At 32.8% G+C, this 19,879-nt stretch overlaps 1 protein-coding gene across 14 annotated transcripts in view; it reads left to right on the top strand.

The window, feature by feature from the left end:
- Positions 1 to 17,296, top strand: part of RNF111 (ring finger protein 111) — a 71,283-nt gene extending 53,987 nt beyond the window's left edge. For 4 of the 14 annotated variants that reach the window (XM_039865452.1, XM_039865458.1, XM_039865451.1 and 1 more), the window contains exons 7-14: positions 1,040 to 1,298; positions 4,793 to 5,141; positions 6,917 to 7,069; positions 8,427 to 8,553; positions 11,832 to 11,924; positions 12,708 to 12,803; positions 13,878 to 14,005; positions 15,655 to 17,296. In XM_039865452.1, the coding sequence (XP_039721386.1) occupies positions 1,040 to 1,298; positions 4,793 to 5,141; positions 6,917 to 7,069; positions 8,427 to 8,553; positions 11,832 to 11,924; positions 12,708 to 12,803; positions 13,878 to 14,005; positions 15,655 to 15,772 (1,323 nt within the window). In that variant the 3' untranslated portion in view covers positions 15,773 to 17,296. The remainder of the gene's footprint in view (positions 1 to 1,039; positions 1,299 to 4,792; positions 5,142 to 6,916; positions 7,070 to 8,426; positions 8,554 to 11,831; positions 11,925 to 12,707; positions 12,804 to 13,877; positions 14,006 to 15,654) is intronic. The other 10 variants (XM_039865462.1, XM_039865459.1, XM_039865465.1 and 7 more) reach the window with 5 other exon arrangements.
- The last annotated feature ends 2,583 nt before the right edge of the window (positions 17,297 to 19,879 follow it).

Genomic DNA, 19,879 nt, shown 5'->3' with positions numbered 1-19,879 from the left:
AGCTCTTCCTTTTCACCTTCCCACAGCTTCTGTATCATCATCCCCCTTTCCTTTTAGCATCCAGAGTTCCTTTCATTTCTTTTGTACCCTGAGCCTAGAGCCTCTTGAAAATATAAAGACCATTATGGTTTCTCACTGGACTGCTGGGTGACCGGGGCCTCCAATAAATATTACCCTAGCTTTCTTTATCTCCAGTGCCTCAGTTTCCAGTATTGAACTGTTCTATACATAATTCCATATATTATATCAAATCTTTATTTAATCACATTTTTTAAAAAATTACAGCTATAATGAATACTAAGCAAAAGCTTATATTTAAATTATTTAAGAATACAAAGAAGCAATTCTGTTTCTGTAATCTGCTCTAGAGTAGAAAAGTGTTTTACCTAGGAATTTTCTAAATTTTTTTTGGGAAAAAACTTAATTACTGATGAGTAGAGATGGAATCTCGACTCTGGTTTATTTTCCAACTTAGTAAATGAGCCTTCCCTAAGGTCGTATTTCTAATAAAAGGAATCTTATACCCTTTGTTATCTTGAATAATGTTTGTACTATTAAGATTTTCAGTTGAATGCTTGCTGTATACAGTTTAGAAACAGGACAGTTTTTACCTAGAATATTACTGTTTTCTATGATGTGATTATATTTTCCAAAGAAGTCCTAAGTTACAAATCATAATTTGGGGTAAAGGAGAATATGGAAGTATGATTTAAAAGTTTTTAAGATCTAGATAATGGAAGAGAAATAGACCTTAAAATAATAATTAACTTTTGTTCATCTTGTAGCATGATCTTGTGCTTGATTTTTTAAAATTGATTATAGATTCTAAGTATATAATCACTACAGTTTTTACAGTCCAACATACACATATCATTTTCTTTGTATTCAATAGGTCTTCACACTAAAAGTTTTTACCATTTTCAAATTTTTAATTCGAAGATTCTGTTTTTCAAGATTGCATTAGGAATACTTTTAGAATATGACATGAAACAGTGTTTTGACCAGACTTCATAAAGATAAAATACAGTTCTTTATACAGCAGGCATTGCCAGTAGACCTGAGCAACAGTGGTATCAGAAGTCATGGAAATGGTGGTTTTCATGGAGCATCTGCATTTGACCCCTGCTGCCCTGTTTCTTCTTCCCGAGCTGCAATCTTCGGCCATCAGGCTACTGCTGCTGCCCCGAGTCAGCCATTATCACTAGATGGTTATGGATCAAGCATGGTTGCTCAGCCCCAGCCCCAGCCCCCTGCACAAGCTTCACTCTCATCGTGTCGACATTATATGCCACCTCCTTGTAAGTATAAATTTAATAGGCAGTGATCTTAGAGGTATATAAATGAAGCATTTACATTTCTCTGTGAAATAACCTTCAGTATTCTTAATTCATAAATTTTTACTATTTCCTTGGCCTAAGAGTGGGGTGTACCTTTCCCATTTTATCCTCCCTTCACCCCACATCCCTCAAACAGTCTTCTACGGTATAAAAGTCAGATGTTTAAGGGGTCAGGAGAATTAAAAGTATCATATTTTGTTTATTTTACTTTTTAAATTTATTTTACATTTTAACATTTACATTTTAATATCTATGAAATTGAAATACATTTAATGGCACCGTAGATTCTTTTAATGATTTAGATTATTCTTTAGGGGTAATGGGAAATTTGAAAGTTTAGTAGTTGTTTCTAGGCACTAGTAAATTTTGACTAAGAATTCTGAAGCTTAACTGAGGCATCAGAGAATTCCTTGACAGAATGCTGTGCCATTTGCAAAAAGTCTTCCATACGTGTTTGATGTAGGCAATTAAAATAGAATCAGACATGACTTTTCTAAAGAAATTGAAATCTATGAGATATAAAAAATGAGAAATGCCCTTAAGTTATATAACATATTTACTACTTTGTAAAGTCATAGGCTAATAATCAAATGGAAACTTAAATACTTTGATTTAAAAAAAAAAAAAATTCATGCCAGGAGTAAACCAGGCTTTTGTTCTGATTTACATGCAAGGGATAATTTTCAGTTATATATCTCCTTAGAGTTGTTTTACTCCTATAATTTTTTAGGTCTAGGTCCTGCAGACATAGCTACAGTCAAACCAGAATTTGTACAGTGAAACCTGGTGATATATCATTTACTTTTATAATAATTTAAAGCGTAAGTTAGAAAACAGATTTTGAAACAGTTTTTGCAAAGCATTGAATACTGGTATATTATACAGGCTGACTTGTAATACTTGTTAACCTTCAATTGATCATCTTTTATAACTCAAAATGGGTGGTTTTTCTCCCTCTCCCCTTTAAAAATAATATATTGAGGCAATTTATAAGTGAATCCATTCCTTTTTTTTGTCCTAATAAATAAATGTTTTAGATTTAAACTTGTTTTACTCTTATCATAAAAGTAACTCGTGTACATCCTAAGAAGTTCAAACTGCAGAATGATGCAGATTGAGAAAGTAAAAGCCCTTCTCTCCACATCCCACTAATCTTAGTACCTCCGAAGTAGCAACTGTTTATAGCTTACTATGGAACCTTTCAGAAGCTTTATTTCTACACATAAAAGTTTACATGTGTATGCATGTGAGTCTCCTTTTAAAAAAATGGAATGTTAAACATATTTGCCTCTTGCTTTTTGACTTTTTGATTTTTTTAATAGTACATTTAATAGTACATCTTAGATTTTTTTCATATTAGCACATAAAAATCTAGCTCATTTTTTAAATACTTTTATTTCATTGTATATTAATCAGTCCTCTGTTGATGGACATTTATTTAAATTGTTAGTAGTTTTTGAGTCTGTCGATAAGATAATATCCTAAGAGTGAGATTTCTGAGTCAAAGTGACATGTCGAACTTTTAGGAAGTAATATCAATAACTTTTTTTTTCCACTGCAAGGACACATGAAATAGAGAAGGAAAGGAAATGGTTATGGGAATGCAGAATTCACCTTTCTACAGTGGTTAGCAGTCCGTTTTGTTTAGATAAGCAATGAATTATAATGATGGCTTATGTTCTCACCCCACACAAAAAAATGATGACTATGTGAGGTGATGAATGTGTTAATTAACCTGATTGTTATAATTATTTCATAAACTATACACATGTCAAATCTTTATATTGTACACTTTAAATATGTACAATTGTATTTGTTAATTATACCTCAATAAAGCCGAAAAAATTAAATGATTGCTGGAGTTAAATTTAAATTCATTCTGAAACAAAACTAACATTTTGTTATATTTGTTAATATTTTTTACATAATGGTAATAGAAATAGAAAACTTTGAAGTGAATCTGGAAAAAATGCACTGAATTTGAGGAAGGGTAGTTAACAATGATAAAACATAATGACTTTTTTAATGACCAAGAACTGAGCTTTGTGACTTGGAGTAAAACATCTTATGTAACCATAAGTTTTAGGAAAAAAATTGGTTATAAAATCTAGTTCACCGCTTCTATTGAGCGTAGTGAAAGTTTCATTTAAATGTATGATAGCAAGTTTTTCTTTGAAAATATAGCTGGATGAGTGTTCATAGTTACCTTTCACACCTGAATCAGTCAAAAGAACTAAAAATTGGAGGAATTCTTCAGTGAAACTAGAGAATGGTCATAGCTTCCATGTCAGACCACCAAAAAAGTCTTCCAACATTTAAAATGAAATTTGGATTGATATCCAAGGAAGAGACAAACATTTTTAAACCTCAAACAGAAGTACATCTCTTAGAGTAAGAGAGGTATATATTCTTCAGAGGGACCTTTCAGCATTCATTTGAAACACAAAGACACAGAATGAAGAAGTGGGGGAAATCATCTTTATGAAGGGCCAATTTCCTTGGCAGGTTCCTAGCAAATATGTCTCCTTCATTTTCTTAATGTAGCACAGGAAAAATGGCATGGGATGGAGAGAGAGAAGAGCAGCAATTAAAGAATATCTTTGCAGTCTTGCCCAGAAGGACTCAGAAGTTCCTTTCTTCTCTGTAGTGCCCTATAACCAGTAAATCATAAAGGAAAACAAGATTTATGTATTTACAAATATATAACTTATGCATTTGACTACAAAAAAGCAAAAAACTTGTGTATAGGCAAAACAAAATTAAGAAAAAGCCATTTGGAAAAGTCTTTATACTTTATGAGAAAACTTCCATGTATATAAAATATTTATAAATCAACACGAAAAAAGTGAACAGTAAGCTAAGAATATGAATAGATAATTCTGGGAAGAAATATAAGTGGTTTATAAGTAAAAGATTTTTCTCAGATTGGCATTTTAAAAATTTAGTGATAGTATAAGGGTCATCAGGAACTCTCATGTACTGTTAATGGAAATATTAATTATGGTAACCTTTGGGGAATGATTTTTTGTCACCTGGTATCTGAGTGTAATTTATTTTCTCAGCCTCAGAACTGCTTATAGGAATTTATGCTACAAAAATTGTCCCTGAGTAATACGTACGTATGTGTCTTTGTGTATGCATACGCTCATACATGTGTGTGTGAAAAAGTAAGCACACAGATGTTATTGCAACATCTATTTGCTTCCAGTTTTTATCAATGGCAATTTCTTCCATAAATTGTGGTACAGTTAATAAAATGCTGTAAGACTGTGGAAGTAAAAGTATATGTATTGACATAGGAAGGTATCTTAAAATTGCTCAAAGAAAGTAGGATGCAGAGCAGAATTGAGCAGACTCAAGCATCAATAAAGTATTCATAAAAATTAAATATGTGCTAATATGTTTGTAAAATCCAATATATGCTCAACTGCATGGTGCCTATGTTTTTCTTACAGATGCTTCTTTGACCAGACCACTTCATCATCAAGCTTCTGCCTGCCCCCATTCCCATGGAAACCCTCCTCCTCAGACTCAGCCTCCACCTCAAGTGGATTATGTTATTCCGCATCCTGTACATGCTTTCCATTCTCAAATATCTTCTCATGCCACATCTCACCCAGTGGCAGCCCCACCCCCAACTCATTTAGCCAGTACAGCTGCACCAATCCCTCAGCATCTTCCTCCCTCACACCAGCCAATTTCACACCATCTTCCAGCCACAGCACCTCCAGCACAGAGACTGCATCCTCATGAAGTGATGCAGAGGATGGAAGTTCAAAGGAGGAGGATGATGCAGCATCCAACGTATGTTTTATGTTTTTAAAAAGATAATCACACTTTATTTCTTTTCCTTCTACTTATTTTCCTTCTGATCTTTATAAAATTTTTAGAAGCGATGTGACTATACTAAATCCTTAGTTCACTAGGATATTTCCTTTGCTAATCAGAATTTTCCTCTTATCCTGAATTGTAGATGTTGACAAAACAACTTCATATCAAGTCATTTAGTGAAATCATTTATTTTTGCAAACCAGCCCCCTTTTTTTCTCATTCTTTAGTATTCCATAGTAAAGATAAATGTTAGAATTGATAATCCTGAAGAACAAGATATGTTAACAAAGATGTAATTTGATTTACTATATTTTACCAACCAGAAGAAGAGTATTAGTAGAATTTTCAAAAACTAACATTAAAAAAAGTCTTCTGAACTTATTTATAAATTTAAATATTAAAATATTATATTCCTCAAACATGAAAAACTATAACTGAACTTTTTGGGTTTTATTTTGAAAATTCAGGAACTGATTTTCTAATTGAGAGCAACAAACTCTTGGTCTAATTCTGCCTGCCTGTTTATTGTAAATAAAGTTTCATAGGAAAGCAGCTACACTTGTTTATTGTCTAATAGCTTTTTTCACACTACAAAGACTAAATAGTTGCAACAACAGAGACCATATAGCCTATAACAGGGGTCCCCAACCCCCGTGCTACTGACCTGTAAAGCCCGGTCCGTGGTGGGCAAGTGAGCAAAGCTTCAGCTGCTCCCCAGCACTAGCATCACCACCTCAGCTCCACCTCAGATCATCAGGCATTAGATTCTCATAAGGCGCACTGGTGTCTGGTGCCAAAAATGTTGGGGACTGCTGACCTATAGAAGTAACCATATTTACTACTTGGCCCTTACAGAGTACGTTTGCAAAACCTTTGATGTAATTAATGATTTAGTACTTACGTTAGCTTTTTCTTGTAGTCATATAATTTAAGGTTGTATTCAGAATCTCTGGCTGTTACTGCCATTCTAATATAGTAACTTTTTAAATAGAAAGTTGCCAATTTAACATTCATATCTTCAAGTATCTACAACACTACTTGTAATAATTCTTAAGAATAAATATGCAAAATCTGTAAATGTATTAGAAACTGATAAAAAAATAAGAATTAGACTATAAAAATTATTCCTTGGAACTTTTTTTACGCATTTGTTTAGAACTTTATGACCATTTACATTTGTAAATTTGACTGACTGGAAAGAAAATATAATAAGCTGGGATGCAGAATAGTGTGAATAGAGATAATATCACTTTCTTAGAGGTGTTAACTCATGATCTTAACATATATTTACATGTGTTTGAAAAAACCGAACAAGGTTAAAATTTTTTTCTCTTAATTTTATCCATTACAATGAATGTTATAGAAGTGAAGCAAAATAGCTTTTCTTTTCATGCCTTATATGTTTATATAAAATAACTTCTTTGTGTCTGCAGCATTTGCTGGGGTATTTAATTTTTAAAATTTATTCAGTTCTTTTTTATTTAAAAAGTCTACTCTAAAGAAGTTATACAAGATAATGTTAAAATTGTCTTTTTCCCTAGATGATATTTGAATTGGAGGTATTGTAATATATAAGCAGTGAGAATTTGGGGGGGTTACAGTTTCTTGATTTATTACTAATCATTAATTTTGTTACAATTTAATTTATTGTTATAGAATTAATTTTTTGACTAATCTAAGATGTTTATAATATTAATACTAGATTATTTTCTACATTAAGAAATAACCAATTATTCACTTATTTCCAGTGGTCTTTTTGTGTTCTGTGTTTCCAGGCGGGCACATGAACGGCCCCCACCCCATCCACATAGGATGCACCCAAACTATGGTCATGGGCATCATATTCATGTGCCTCAGACTATGTCCTCACATCCTCGACAGGCTCCAGAGAGATCTGCCTGGTCAGTATCATGTTTATTTTAAAGTTCTACTCAGCAGCCTGTGATAAAACTGCCGGAAGAAACACTTTATAGTGGAATGCCATACAAAAGGGTAATATGGAGAAACTGAATTCTGCTTAGCTTTGAGGCACTCTCTCTGTGTGAGTTAAGGGAAAGAGTAGAAGCTTTTCTTCTGGGGAAGGAACCATGTCAAACAGCAGTAGAGCATTTTTGTTGTTTTTTTACCATGGTAGGGGTGTCTAACATCAAAGTTTACCCCCTAAACGGATCCTACTTTTCACAACTTCTTTATCCACCTTCGTACTCACATTTGCTTTACTACCCCTAATCCCTGCTATGGACCATGGAAATCCAGCCTTTATCCTCCTAGGCTTGTGGTTTTATCCTAGAGAAATGGAAGCAAATTTGCATTAATTTTCTTTCCGAATCCATTGTCTTTAGGCAGTCAATTGAGATCTTGATTCACAATGACTTTTGAAGCAAAATATAAAATGACAATAAATTAATGAAGTATTAGCATTTACCAATTTTACTCTTTCTAAAATTTTGTGTACCCTTGCTTTATAAGGTATAGAAGTGTTTGCTCTTCTAATTATGCTTGATGCCAACAACCCAGAGACACTGTCCAACAAACAAAAGCCCTGGGAGCATCTATATCATTCATGGAAACCAGAAAAGTAAACTCTGTTTTGTATGCTCCTCAAGTAGTATCAGACTTTTAGATTGGAAGGAACCTCAGTTGACCTTTGACCAGCACAGGCGTGGATCTATGCAGTTCAAGCCTGTGTTGTTCAAGGGTCAGCTGTATTTCCTTCCTTTGTGAGATGTGAAACTGAGTAGAAATCACTTTGCTCCTCACCACAAAATTGAATTTTTGGGTTTTAATTTCTGAAGTGAATTTGAAATTATTAGTTAAATCTTTTGGGCTAAATTATCTTTTTCTCAGCTATGTATGCTAGGAAACTTTAGATTACTTTTAAAAATGTAAACATACTCCCTGATTTCTGTTGATAATAAAGGCGCTGTAAGGATGGCTAAAAGTTAAACTATTCTCCAAACTGCCGTTTGCCAGTTGGGAGGGATGTTGTGGGGCTGGGTGAAAAAGGTGAAGGGATTCATATGTACAGATTGGTAGTTACAAAATAGTCATGAGGATGTAAAGTACATCATAGGGAATATAGTCAATAATATTATAATAACTGTGTATATAGTGCCAGGTACTAGACTAATCAGGGGATCACTTTGTAAGTAATATAAATGTCTAATATAAATGCCATACACCTGAAACTAATATAAAATAATATTGAATGTCCACTATAATTGAAGAAAAAGTTAAACTGTTTTCATCCTTTGTCAGGGAACTGGGAATTGAAGCTGGAGTGACTGCAGCTACTTACACACCTGGAGCATTGCATCCTCATTTGGCTCATTACCACGCACCACCTCGACTTCATCACTTACAATTAGGAGCACTTCCTTTAATGGTAAAATAAAAAATTTTCAAAATTCTGACATTCTCCTAAAAGTATTCTTCCTTTTCTAAATTAAATATTTTATTGAAAATATTTTCAGTGTATTAGTTGTTATAGATATTTTAATAGAATTGAAAATTATTAGATGAAAATTGTTATAAAAAGGTATAGATATTAAAATCCATGTTTGTATTTACATTGTAAAATGTACTCAGTGTAAAAATGACAGTTTTTTCTTTTATACCAAGATGACAGTCTCGATCCACTGTCACTAGGACATGTGCTTTATTTTGTCATAATGGCAATGGATTTGTTCTGATGCATTCATACTTTATTCTCTGATCTGCAGGAGGACTTTATTCTCTGTGTCTGATTTGAACAGATACAGATTTTGTTGATGTGAATTTGAGTTCTAAAGAACAAGTTCAGCAAAAATATATTGAGTTTGCTATTCATAATACATACCAGTTATAAAAGGGATACAAAGAAGGGAGTAGTCTCGTGGGGGAGAGGCACTGCAGGGAAGTTTTCGTGATGCTATTATACACGTGACTTGTAAGCAGGCTTTGGAATTGAGACTGTGGTTACAGCATAAAGAGCTTTCGAATAGCATAAGCACAACCAACTCCAAGTAAGTTAGAATTTTAGATCTTAGGGATGAGGATAACTCAGTGATATGAAGTAGTTGTTCTGCCAAGAAACTGACTCATGAACCATTGGAAAGGAAGTCTTGATCATATTCGTGTTTTAGAGTGACTTAATCAGGTTGTGGTTAGAAACACCACCTCCTCTGTTGTGTGGAAAATAGATTTCAGGTTGGAAGAAAGGAAACTTAAAATTAGGACATTATAGAAGAGGTAAAGTTGATGAATTCCTAAACAAAGGCAATGGCAGTTGGCATAAAAATGATAGAACACATTTGAATAATATTTAGGATGATTTCCAGATTTCTAGCTTGGGTTATTAAGTGTATAGCGGTGCCATTCACTAAGTTGGAGACTATTAGATAAGGGTTAAGGGAAGGAGTTAGGTGAGTTAGGTTTTGGACATACTGAATTTGAGATAATTGTGTGTATCATGGTGGATCTAGTAGGGAGTCAAGTTAATGGCCTGGACCTCCAAATTATAAACTGACATCTGTCATTATATAATATATGTGTGTCAAACATATTTCCATGGAAGAGGATTAGGTTTCTAGGGATAGACACAAGATTGAAAAAAAAACCTTGGAAAATGATAATACTGTACTTCAGACCAAGGGTTTTTGAGAACTGACTAGAGAAGTTGAGGAGAAACAAAGTTAGAATAATGTCAATAATGTGGTCCCTATGTCTCACCCCTAAAAAATAAAGTTTGAAAAATACTGAATGCATTTGGCATTGAAGTGGTTATTAGTGGTTTTTGTCGGAGTGATTTCAGTAATGGTGAAGAATGAAAATGAGGTACTTCTTAGATTAGTAAGGAAGGCGGAAGGTGAAAAGGTAAAGACAAGGAGTATAAACTTGCTTTATAAGTTTGGCTGTGAAGAGAAGGTAGGAAATAGAGTTGGCAGTTATTCCAGGAGTAAGGAGATAGTAGGTTTGGAAGTATTTTGGGTTTAAGACAACAGCATTAGAAAGGACTTGTTTGACGATGTAGAAGAGAGGGAGGTGGATGACATGATCCAAGATGGGGAAATAGGGGAAGATGGGAGCCCGTGATAGAGATGAACTTTGAATAGGAGAAAGAGGAAACTCATCCATAAAAACCAGAGAAAGGAGACCAGGGAGGATTTTCAGCTTAAGTGCAGGTTTAAATAATTTGGAGGGCAGGAATTCTTTTCTCATTTTTCATTTTTCTTGGAAATGTGTAGGAGGTTGGATTCTCTGTCTGCCGAGAGCTGAGGAGTACTGATCCTGATTAAAAGGAAAGTTGCAGATATTTAAATAATAGCCTTTTTGAAGGTTAAAAATTATTGCTTAGGTTCTTTTCCACATATGCTTTGTATTTTAAAGCTATAAAACTTGTAACTCAATGGAAGCTGATTAAAAAATAATTTTAGAGAATTATTTATAAAGGTGGAAGAATGGTGCTCTATCACAGAATCTCCCTTTCCTAATACATAATCTCCCTTGTTATTCCTGGTGGTTAAGTTCTATAAAGTGGCTGCAGATGCTGAATAAGCAAATACTGAATCATTACTCCTAGAATAAATATAAGGTTAGGTTACAGCAAGTCTGGTCACAACAGTCAACCCGTAACCTTGTTTTAATGTTTATTTCTGTTTAAAGACACCTTATTTGATATATGTTGATTCATTAATATTGGACTCACAGCCAACAACACCATAACTCATGCCATAATTAAGTTTATCTATATTTATTTTCTCCATAAGGCACATCACACACAGCCTTCTTGCACTTATGAACAGTAGCCAACACTTAGGTATTGTGCCTCAGGGCCACCATTTTAAACAACAAATAACCAATAAAAGCACAAAAATGTGAAAAACATGGCACTAAATAGATCACAAAAAAGACTCTTGTTAATAGTATAATAGACCATAAAAAGATACTTGTTAATAGTATGAGCTGAAACAAGAAGTTAGAGCCTTGTTCTTCCGCAGCTGGAGACACATATATCAGACATCTCAAATTTTTTTGCTGCTTTGTGCATGTATATGAATGACTGAGAGCACAAATTTTGGAGTTACAAATTGAATTTTATCAAGTAGTTGAATTCATGAAAAAGGATCTGTGAATAATGAGGATCGACTACCTAAGAAAAGATTAGAAAACACTTTTAAATCTTTCACTGAAAGAACCTGACCAAAAAGAGTAAGTTGCTTTTGGCTATTAGGGAGTTAGAGGAAGGAAAATAAAACTTTATCTTGAAGTTAAGCTTTTTGTGCATTTTTGTTCTTAATACTGTTTAAATAAAGCTCTCTGAAATTGACAAGCTCTTAGGAAACTTTTACATTTTATACATTTAGGCTACAGGCAGTCTTAAGTTTGGATATTTTCTACTTAGGATTCTTTGCACAAAATAAATCAAGAAACCTGTTATCTCATGGAACAGCTGTTTCTTTTTTTTGCATCCAATTATATTTTAAGAGTTATTATATAAGAGATTATATTTGAAGAAGAGTGTAACCCCATTACAAAATGCTTAGTCGGAGTTATGTATACTAATTAAAGTTTAATTTTGTGAGTAGCTGAATGGAGAGAATTGAATGTCTGAATTATTCAATGTTAAGAGTAGAATTTGGGCCTATGCTTGATTGATTTAATCTATCTCTTCTGTTAAAATAGGTTCCTGACATGGCAGGCTATCCTCACATCCGCTACATTTCATCAGGATTGGATGGAACATCATTCAGAGGTCCTTTCAGGGGCAATTTTGAGGTATGTAATGAAATTAATGAAGATATTTGCCACAGTATCTTTAGTGCAGAGAGAGAATATATGTATTAGTATTCACAATTGTATGGGATTGCAACAGTAACTAGGGATGAGAAGGCAGTAAAATATCTGAATTTCTGATATTGCTTCTGGGAGCTGTTACAGAAAAGTTTATAAGCAATATTAATCTTAGTGTCAGAAGTTACTTGACGATTTAAAGAAGAGTAAATGAAAGTAATTTAATATAAAGAAATGTAGAAATTTATTAATATAAATGTCAGATAAAGAATCATACCATTAAATGTGGGGGGGAACTTTAATGCTTTTGACTAAGCTTATTTTTAGAGAAACATTGCTGGAGAAAAACTTAATTTAGTTTATAGCCAAATATCTTATTATTTGAATTTTCAGGAAGAACAAATCATTTGAATGTGATTTAAAGTTTTGTTCCTTCATGTCATTTTGGAAGTGGAACTTAGAACTATTGGTAGAATTGTTTCCCTATTTTACTACAGTGATTTCATCTTCTACTTGCATATATACTAACTTATATAGTACTGTGTGGTAATATGTTGCCCTAATCGTAAGGATAACTTTGCCATACCACTTCTAATTGGCTAAGAAAAGTATTATTAATAACCAGTGGCCTTCTATCTATGACTTTTCGAACACTGTATTGACATTCTAGGTTTATAAATTTGTAACTTTATTACATTTACAATATTGACAGTGCTGTTCAAGGAATAATCATCTTGGCTTTTAATACTAGTTATTCTTCATCTTCAGGAGCTGATTCATTTAGAAGAAAGATTAGGAAATGTCAATCGTGGAGCATCCCAGGGAACAATTGAAAGATGTACATATCCACATAAATACAAAAAGGTAAGAATTTATTCTTTGAAATGTCTATAGTATTATTAAAATGGATAAAATTTAATATGCATCTTCTTTTAGTTGGTGCAGTCTAGTAACTACATTATTTATTATTAAAACAATACATGTATAAGGTTTAAAAAATTAAAAGTATAAAAATATATATTCTGAAGTTTCTTAACCCTACTGACCCCAGTCTTCCTTCCCAGAAGAAAAATCATGGTTAAGGATTTTTTAGGTAGTATTCCAGATATTTTTATACATTTATAATAGTGTACATATGTGTATATATATTTTTCCACTTTCAAAAATAACAGAGAGGACGATATGTACACAGTTTGGCACATTTTTTTTTCTTTTCATTCTATATCAACACCCACAGATCACTCACATTCTTTAATAGCTTATACAGAATTTCATCATATGGCAGTAACAGAATTTCATCATATGGCAGTAACAGAATTTAACTAGCCACTTATTTTTATGGCCATTTAGTTGATCTATATTTCTTTTATTCTACCCCCAATTCTTTATGTAGTATCAATCTATTATGTAGTATCATATCTAGAAGTTATGGAGTAGGTATGTTAAATAACTTTTAACAAACAACAATTTTCTACATATATGGAGAATAATAAAGTGTGAAAATTACAGTTCCTTTGTATTTTTCTTCTGTTTTCTAAGAGTATTATCACTAAATTTAAGTTCAATTGTCTCAAGTAAATTCTATAATTAGCATTACTTTGAATGTTATTTGAAATATTCATTAGTGAAATAAAATTAGCTATGTTCCTCATAGCACAGGAATAGAGTTTGTATTGTGTATCATCCTAATTGTGGATTAAAAATAATAGATTTCAAACTAATGAATTTCTGTTACGTTCAGTTTTGCTTTGGATGCTGATTATTTAAGGGTCTTAAAAGAACATTTAGTTGATGATAGTCACTTAACTCATCCATTAATTCATGACAGTTGTGCCTGGGAACTGTGTTATGGGTGAATGTGTGGTTTTGTTTTATTTTGTTTTTCAAATAAACACAGACTTTACTCAGTTGTTCAATAATGTCATCTCTACTAATAAGGTAACAACTGATTGGTTCTCACAGAGGAAACTGCACTGCAAACAAGATGGGGAAGAAGGGACTGAGGAAGACACAGAGGAAAAATGTACTATCTGTTTGTCTATTTTAGAGGAAGGTGAAGATGTGAGGTAACTAGATATTAATTATCTAAAATCTGTTTTCAAACCATACAAAAGAGTTTATTTAAAAGTAGATTAGAAACAAAATAAAGACTGTTTATGATATACCCTGTTACCTATCTCTGACATATAGAATTCCTTCTTACAGTGAATTAGGGAATAAAAAGATTAAAGTCTTTGTGTTACCTAGACAAAGTGATGGGGTTGGGAAATATATTGCCTATTTTAGGGCCACACCAGAAGATGGTCACGGAAATATGGGGGTCAAAATCTTCTGTAGATCTTTCAGAAAGGAGAATTCGAGAGGCTTTGAAGGCCAAGACAGTTATATCATGTATTCTCCAAAGCTTAAAGGGGGGATCCACATTAGCTCCATACAGTTTGTCTTATAGCATCGTTTATAAATTAATTTTGTCCTAAAATTTCCTCTCAACTTGTAATAGTCTCTTCTTGCAACTCTGTGATTTAGAAAATGTTGTTATAACACAATATTAATTTTAGGCATTTTCTTACTGTAATCTTGTTTTTTATTTCTAGTCTGTTTTTTCTAATGTAACATGATTCCTTTTGAAACAGTTTCTATAACATATATATAACAGAACCGTATGTTTTGTTGCCCCAATTTATAAGGCAAAAAATGTTTCTTCACTTGACTGAGAGGGAAAAAATATATAAACAATCGTCAGTCTTACCACATATAAGGTTTTTCTAAAACTGTATTTCCAGTGACGATTTATAAGCATAGAAGATAATTGTTTTTACATTATTGACAATACTATTCAAGGAATAATTGGGACATCTCTTAGCGACTACTTTTACAAAATATTAGGAAGTCTGGAAATGTATCATTTTACTGTATTTTTAACAGTGGATGGAAATAGAAATGGACACTTTAATCAGTAACTTTTATCCATCTGTTATACTTAGATATAATGTTACCCTGGATTGCCTAGAAACTTTCTCCATTTCATATTGATAACTTAGGGTACAGTGTACTGTGAAGTAAACATTTCCTTTTAACCTACTTTTAAAAGACTAGCATAGTATTAAGTAGGTATAACAATTATTCCATGAAAACAGTATTATTATATTACAAACAATATAATATTAACCTTTAATCAACCATATACTTAAGCTTAATGTATAAAGATCCTTTAGATAGAAAATAATATTGCATATTAAGACATTCCTTAATTCGTATGACATGGCTGCTATCTATTTACAATGAGTTCTGATGTTTTTGAGAGAATTAAATGGTATATTTTTTAAAGTGCTTCGCTAATGTAGTGATTCGATATTAAAAATATTATGTAACGGGGAACATACTGCCAACTCCAGTGCGTTGGCGGCTCATGTATAGAAACAAAACCAGAATTGTCAGTGTAATTGTTGTCTTAAAATTCTTGAGATTTTATGTAATTTGGTTGCATATCTGTGACAGTTAATTATCTTGGTCATTTATTTATACATTGCATAGAACAGAGTGTTAATTTAATATAGGTATTACTCTAATTAGAGAGGTGTTGTTTTTATTTTACAGAGGAGAAAGATATCTAGTAATTTCAAAACTACTGAGTTATTACATATATCATTTGTTTAAATGTCACATGCAGTTGTCATAAAATAATTTCGGTTTTTGTTTTGTTTGCCTGTAATAGACGCCTTCCCTGTATGCACCTTTTCCACCAAGTGTGTGTTGACCAGTGGTTGATTACCAATAAGAAGTGCCCCATATGCAGAGTGGACATTGAGGCCCAGCTGCCAAGTGAAAGTTGACAGCGTGTTTCAGAACTCTTGCCCTCCCTCTCATTCCCATTTTCCTGGTACTGCAGTCAACCAAAGATGGCATGACTTACCTGCGCAGATTTGGAAGCCTTGAACTTAGAGTGCTGGCTCTGCTATATGGTACAACTAATGCTAGACCTACAATTTATGTATACAGTTGATTTTGATGTATTTATAAAAGCTTTTTTTTCTAGATTTGACATTTTTCCTGTATCATTTTACTGTATTTTTGCATGGTTCCTTGTATTGCATTTCTTTGCACATATTATGGGCTTGTGACCCTAAACTTGCAGGCAAGATTAGCTGCTTTAGGAAGTAGAATTTTGTGGTCTTTTTGTTTTTTACATAGTACCAGGTCTTAAAAATTATGAATTTTTTTATCCATACTAACCTTTAATTTAATCAATCATGTACTTTAGTTTGATGTATAAAGATCCTCTAGAAAATGATAATATTGTGTATTAAGACATTCCTTAATTAGGACAAAAATGGCTGCTGTATATTTACAATATGGAGTTCTGAGTTAAATACCATCCTGAATACTGGGAACAGAACACAAACCATGTTCATTCAGATGTGGGTGGTATTCACATCACCAGTGATCAGTAGAAGTTTTCTTGGTGTATCCTTTTCCTTTCAGCACAATGCAGGTAGAGTTGATATTGATATCATACATTTAGACTGCTGTTATGATTGTATTTATCTTTTTCCTACATCGTTTAGAACTTTATTTCCCTGATTCAATTTTTGCTGCTGTGAAACAGCTCTGATGAACACTAAATATTAATTTCAATTAGCTGGATTGTACATACTTGCAGATTTAACAAAATTTGGGGGAAATTGAAGAAGACATGTAGAATTTTGTTCGGTCTTCTGCTAAGCACGTATAGTAAAGATATCTGCTTTACATTAATTTTGTAACCACATTCAGTCAGGATTTAGAATTGCAGTCATTGGCAGGTATCTATGCATTCATACTAAAGGTCCCAGGATCACTTTTAAGGGATTTTTATTAGTTTAAAGATTAATAAAGTTAGCTGAATCTACATGTCTCTTGTTTTATTTCTCTTTAAACTTGAAAACAGTAAATCTGCAGATACTGTGAGGCACAAATTATACTGTCAACCTACTGTTGCTCTGGTTTTAGATTCCCACTTCATACGTTACCAAGAGTCGATCACTGATTTAAATTTTTTAATTTCTATAGTTAAGATTTACTGCATAATATAGAATATAAAGTTAAGTTAACATACTAACATTTTCTCCTTTGGAGAAAGTTTTAATCCACTTCAGGATGCATATTATCAAGATACTTTCATATACAGGATAGCCTAATTTTATTTGTTCAAATATGCTTAATATGTCCCAAATTGCAAACGCATCAGTCAGTAACATCACTGTCTGTATGTGGAAGACATGTTCCCATGGATCATATGTGAAGATGTCAATAAGCTTGCATTAAGCCACCTGCTTTGTAAGTGGATTGATTAATAAATAACTTATATTTCTATTGTCTTTGTGTTTCATAATTAGTTTTTATAAAAGTTTACATTAAACATCTTGGAATTCCAAAATAGTGATCTCACTGAAGTTGACATTCACATAATTTGGTGTTTGTATTCATTCAGTTACAGCTACTTGCCTTTTTTTTGTTGTTTTATTAATAAATGTTACACTGTAGTAATTGTTAATATCAAACATGCTTCAACATAGTATGTGTAGTGATTAAGGATGGACTGTGGTTAAGAAACTTGGATATAAAAATGACATTTTTAAGAAGAATACTGGATTAAGCTACAGTTACATAAGGGCAGGAGTGAGGGAAAGAGAGTGAGAGTGTGATCCATGTCTGCTGTCTGACTGGGGAAAAGAGCAAGCAGCCTGTCTTCAAATAGCCTGTGTTAGATGAAGGATTTTGCCACTGGAAAACCCAGGATCTGTGCCAAGAGGTTGAAGAAGCATAACATGGGGAGAATTCTTTGTAATGGGAGTCCTCTTGATGTTCTCTGAACACAAGAAGTACAGATAGATTTCTTTATTTTTTAAGGTTACATCAGACTTAGATGCACAACTCCCTGTTGACCTGTTTAATAATTACTACTGATTTTTTTATTAGCTAAAGCATTATTACTTTAAAATTTATATATTGCAAATATTTGTGGCCTAAAGCTGAACTGTTAATGCAGGAGCTCTGCAATTAGTTACAGGAAAATGTGACTGGTAATGAATCAAGTAGGGAAGAAAATTTTTAATATTTTAACATTTTGTGTTTTGTTTTGGTGTTTTACATATCCTGCTGCATTTTATGTCAAAATTTCAGTGATAGCTGTCCAAATACTTTAAAACTAAAATTCTTTTGTCAGCAAATCTTTATTTTTATTGTTGTTATTATACAAGTGATAAACTGATATATGAAACATTTTTCTTACTCTGGTGACTTTTATTTTAGCTGCTAGCTAAACATTTCATCATTTGAACCTTAACGGTTTAACATACAGAAAACTAGGTCTGTTTTAAAAATGGTATTTGTAACGCTAAAATTAAAATATAAACTTTGGACATTTTATTTTTCATGAATGGGAATAGTTTAATTCTATAGATAATGCATCCTGATTTCTAATTTACCCTCCAAAGCCTCTGGAAACAGTGAATTTTCTTGCTTATTCAAGACTTCATGTGTCACAATATTGGATATATCAAGGTTGAAATATCTTTCAGTTATAGATTTCAATTATTTTCTTGAATTAAGAATTATATCCAAAACAACTGTTTCTTATTAAGGAAAATATTACTAAGTTTGTGGTTTGTCCTGCTAGAGACAGATGTCCTCCCTTCTGTGTATTCTGTACAAATTCAAAGCTACACGTTATTTTTTGGAGTGGTGAAAAAAAGACAGGCTTTGGTGTCAGCCTTGAGCTTTGACTTGTACAGTTTTGAACAACAGGAGCTTTCTGAGCCTTGTCTTTCTCATTTATAAAACAAATAAGTTATGAGAATTAAATGAGATAATGAGTATGAAGATCATATAGTACATGTTTAAGAATATAAGTTCACCAATGCTTGCTCCATCCCACCCCACCACCCAAATACCCTGCTTTTGATAACAAATGGTAGCAAAGTAACATGCTAAACTATACATCAGTGTTTGCTGCTAATTTTTCTTATAATTCAAGCAACTAATTACTAGATAAGAAGGAACAATCTTCTTCAGCCCTTCTCTGATAGGTTGGAATTTTTCTTCTAGAGGGATGGAAGATTGCCAGCACACATGCTTTCTTCCAATTGCTTTGCAATCAACAGAAGCATGGTTGCCCCTCAATATCATCCAAGGTTGTTTTAGGCAGCTCCTGCCAGTGGATCAGAATTGGCACAAGATGTGAAACCATTTGTCCTCTCTGACATAAAATAAAATTTTATGGAGAAACAACTGGAATTTCTCATCCTCTCCTAATATTTCTCCTCACTAAATTGTGTTACCCATGGACCTGGTGCCCATTAAGGATTAATTAAGCACACCGCTGAGATGCCTTTGTTGTTGTATTAGTTTGTAGGCTTATTCTTAGGCTGATAGGTAGGTGTGGGTTTCCAGGAGAAGCTTTTGATTAGCCCAAATTGCATGCCTCTTATTTTTTACTATTAAAGTATAGTTTATACAACATTATATGTACAACGTAGTTATTCAATATTTATATACCTCATGATGTGTCACTGCAACAAATCTAGTAAATGTGTCACTGAAAAGTTAACTACAATACTATTGACTTTATTCCCCATGCTGTGCATTACATCCCCGTGACTTATTTTATAACAAAGTTTGTATCTCTTATTCCCCTTCACCTTTTTCACTTATCCCCCATCTCCCTTCTCTCTGGCAACCATCTGTTTGTTCTCTATATCCTATTTCTGTTTTATTTTGCTTTTTAGGTCTAACCACATGTAAGTGAAGCCATATGGTATTTGTCCATCTTTGACTTATTTCACTTAGAATAATACCCTCTAGTTCTGTCCATGTTGTCACTAATATTCCGTTGTATGTGTGTCTTGTGTATGTGTGTATGTATATATCTGCATATCACATCTTCATTCTTTTTTTTTTTT

This window comes from Pteropus medius, unplaced genomic scaffold (genome assembly GCF_902729225.1).
Source record: "Pteropus medius unplaced genomic scaffold, Ma_sr-lr_union100, whole genome shotgun sequence".
Taxonomy (NCBI): Eukaryota; Metazoa; Chordata; class Mammalia; order Chiroptera; family Pteropodidae; genus Pteropus; species Pteropus medius.
The sequence above is the reverse complement of the archived record's forward strand: the minus strand, read 5'-3'. Positions and strand labels throughout refer to the sequence as shown.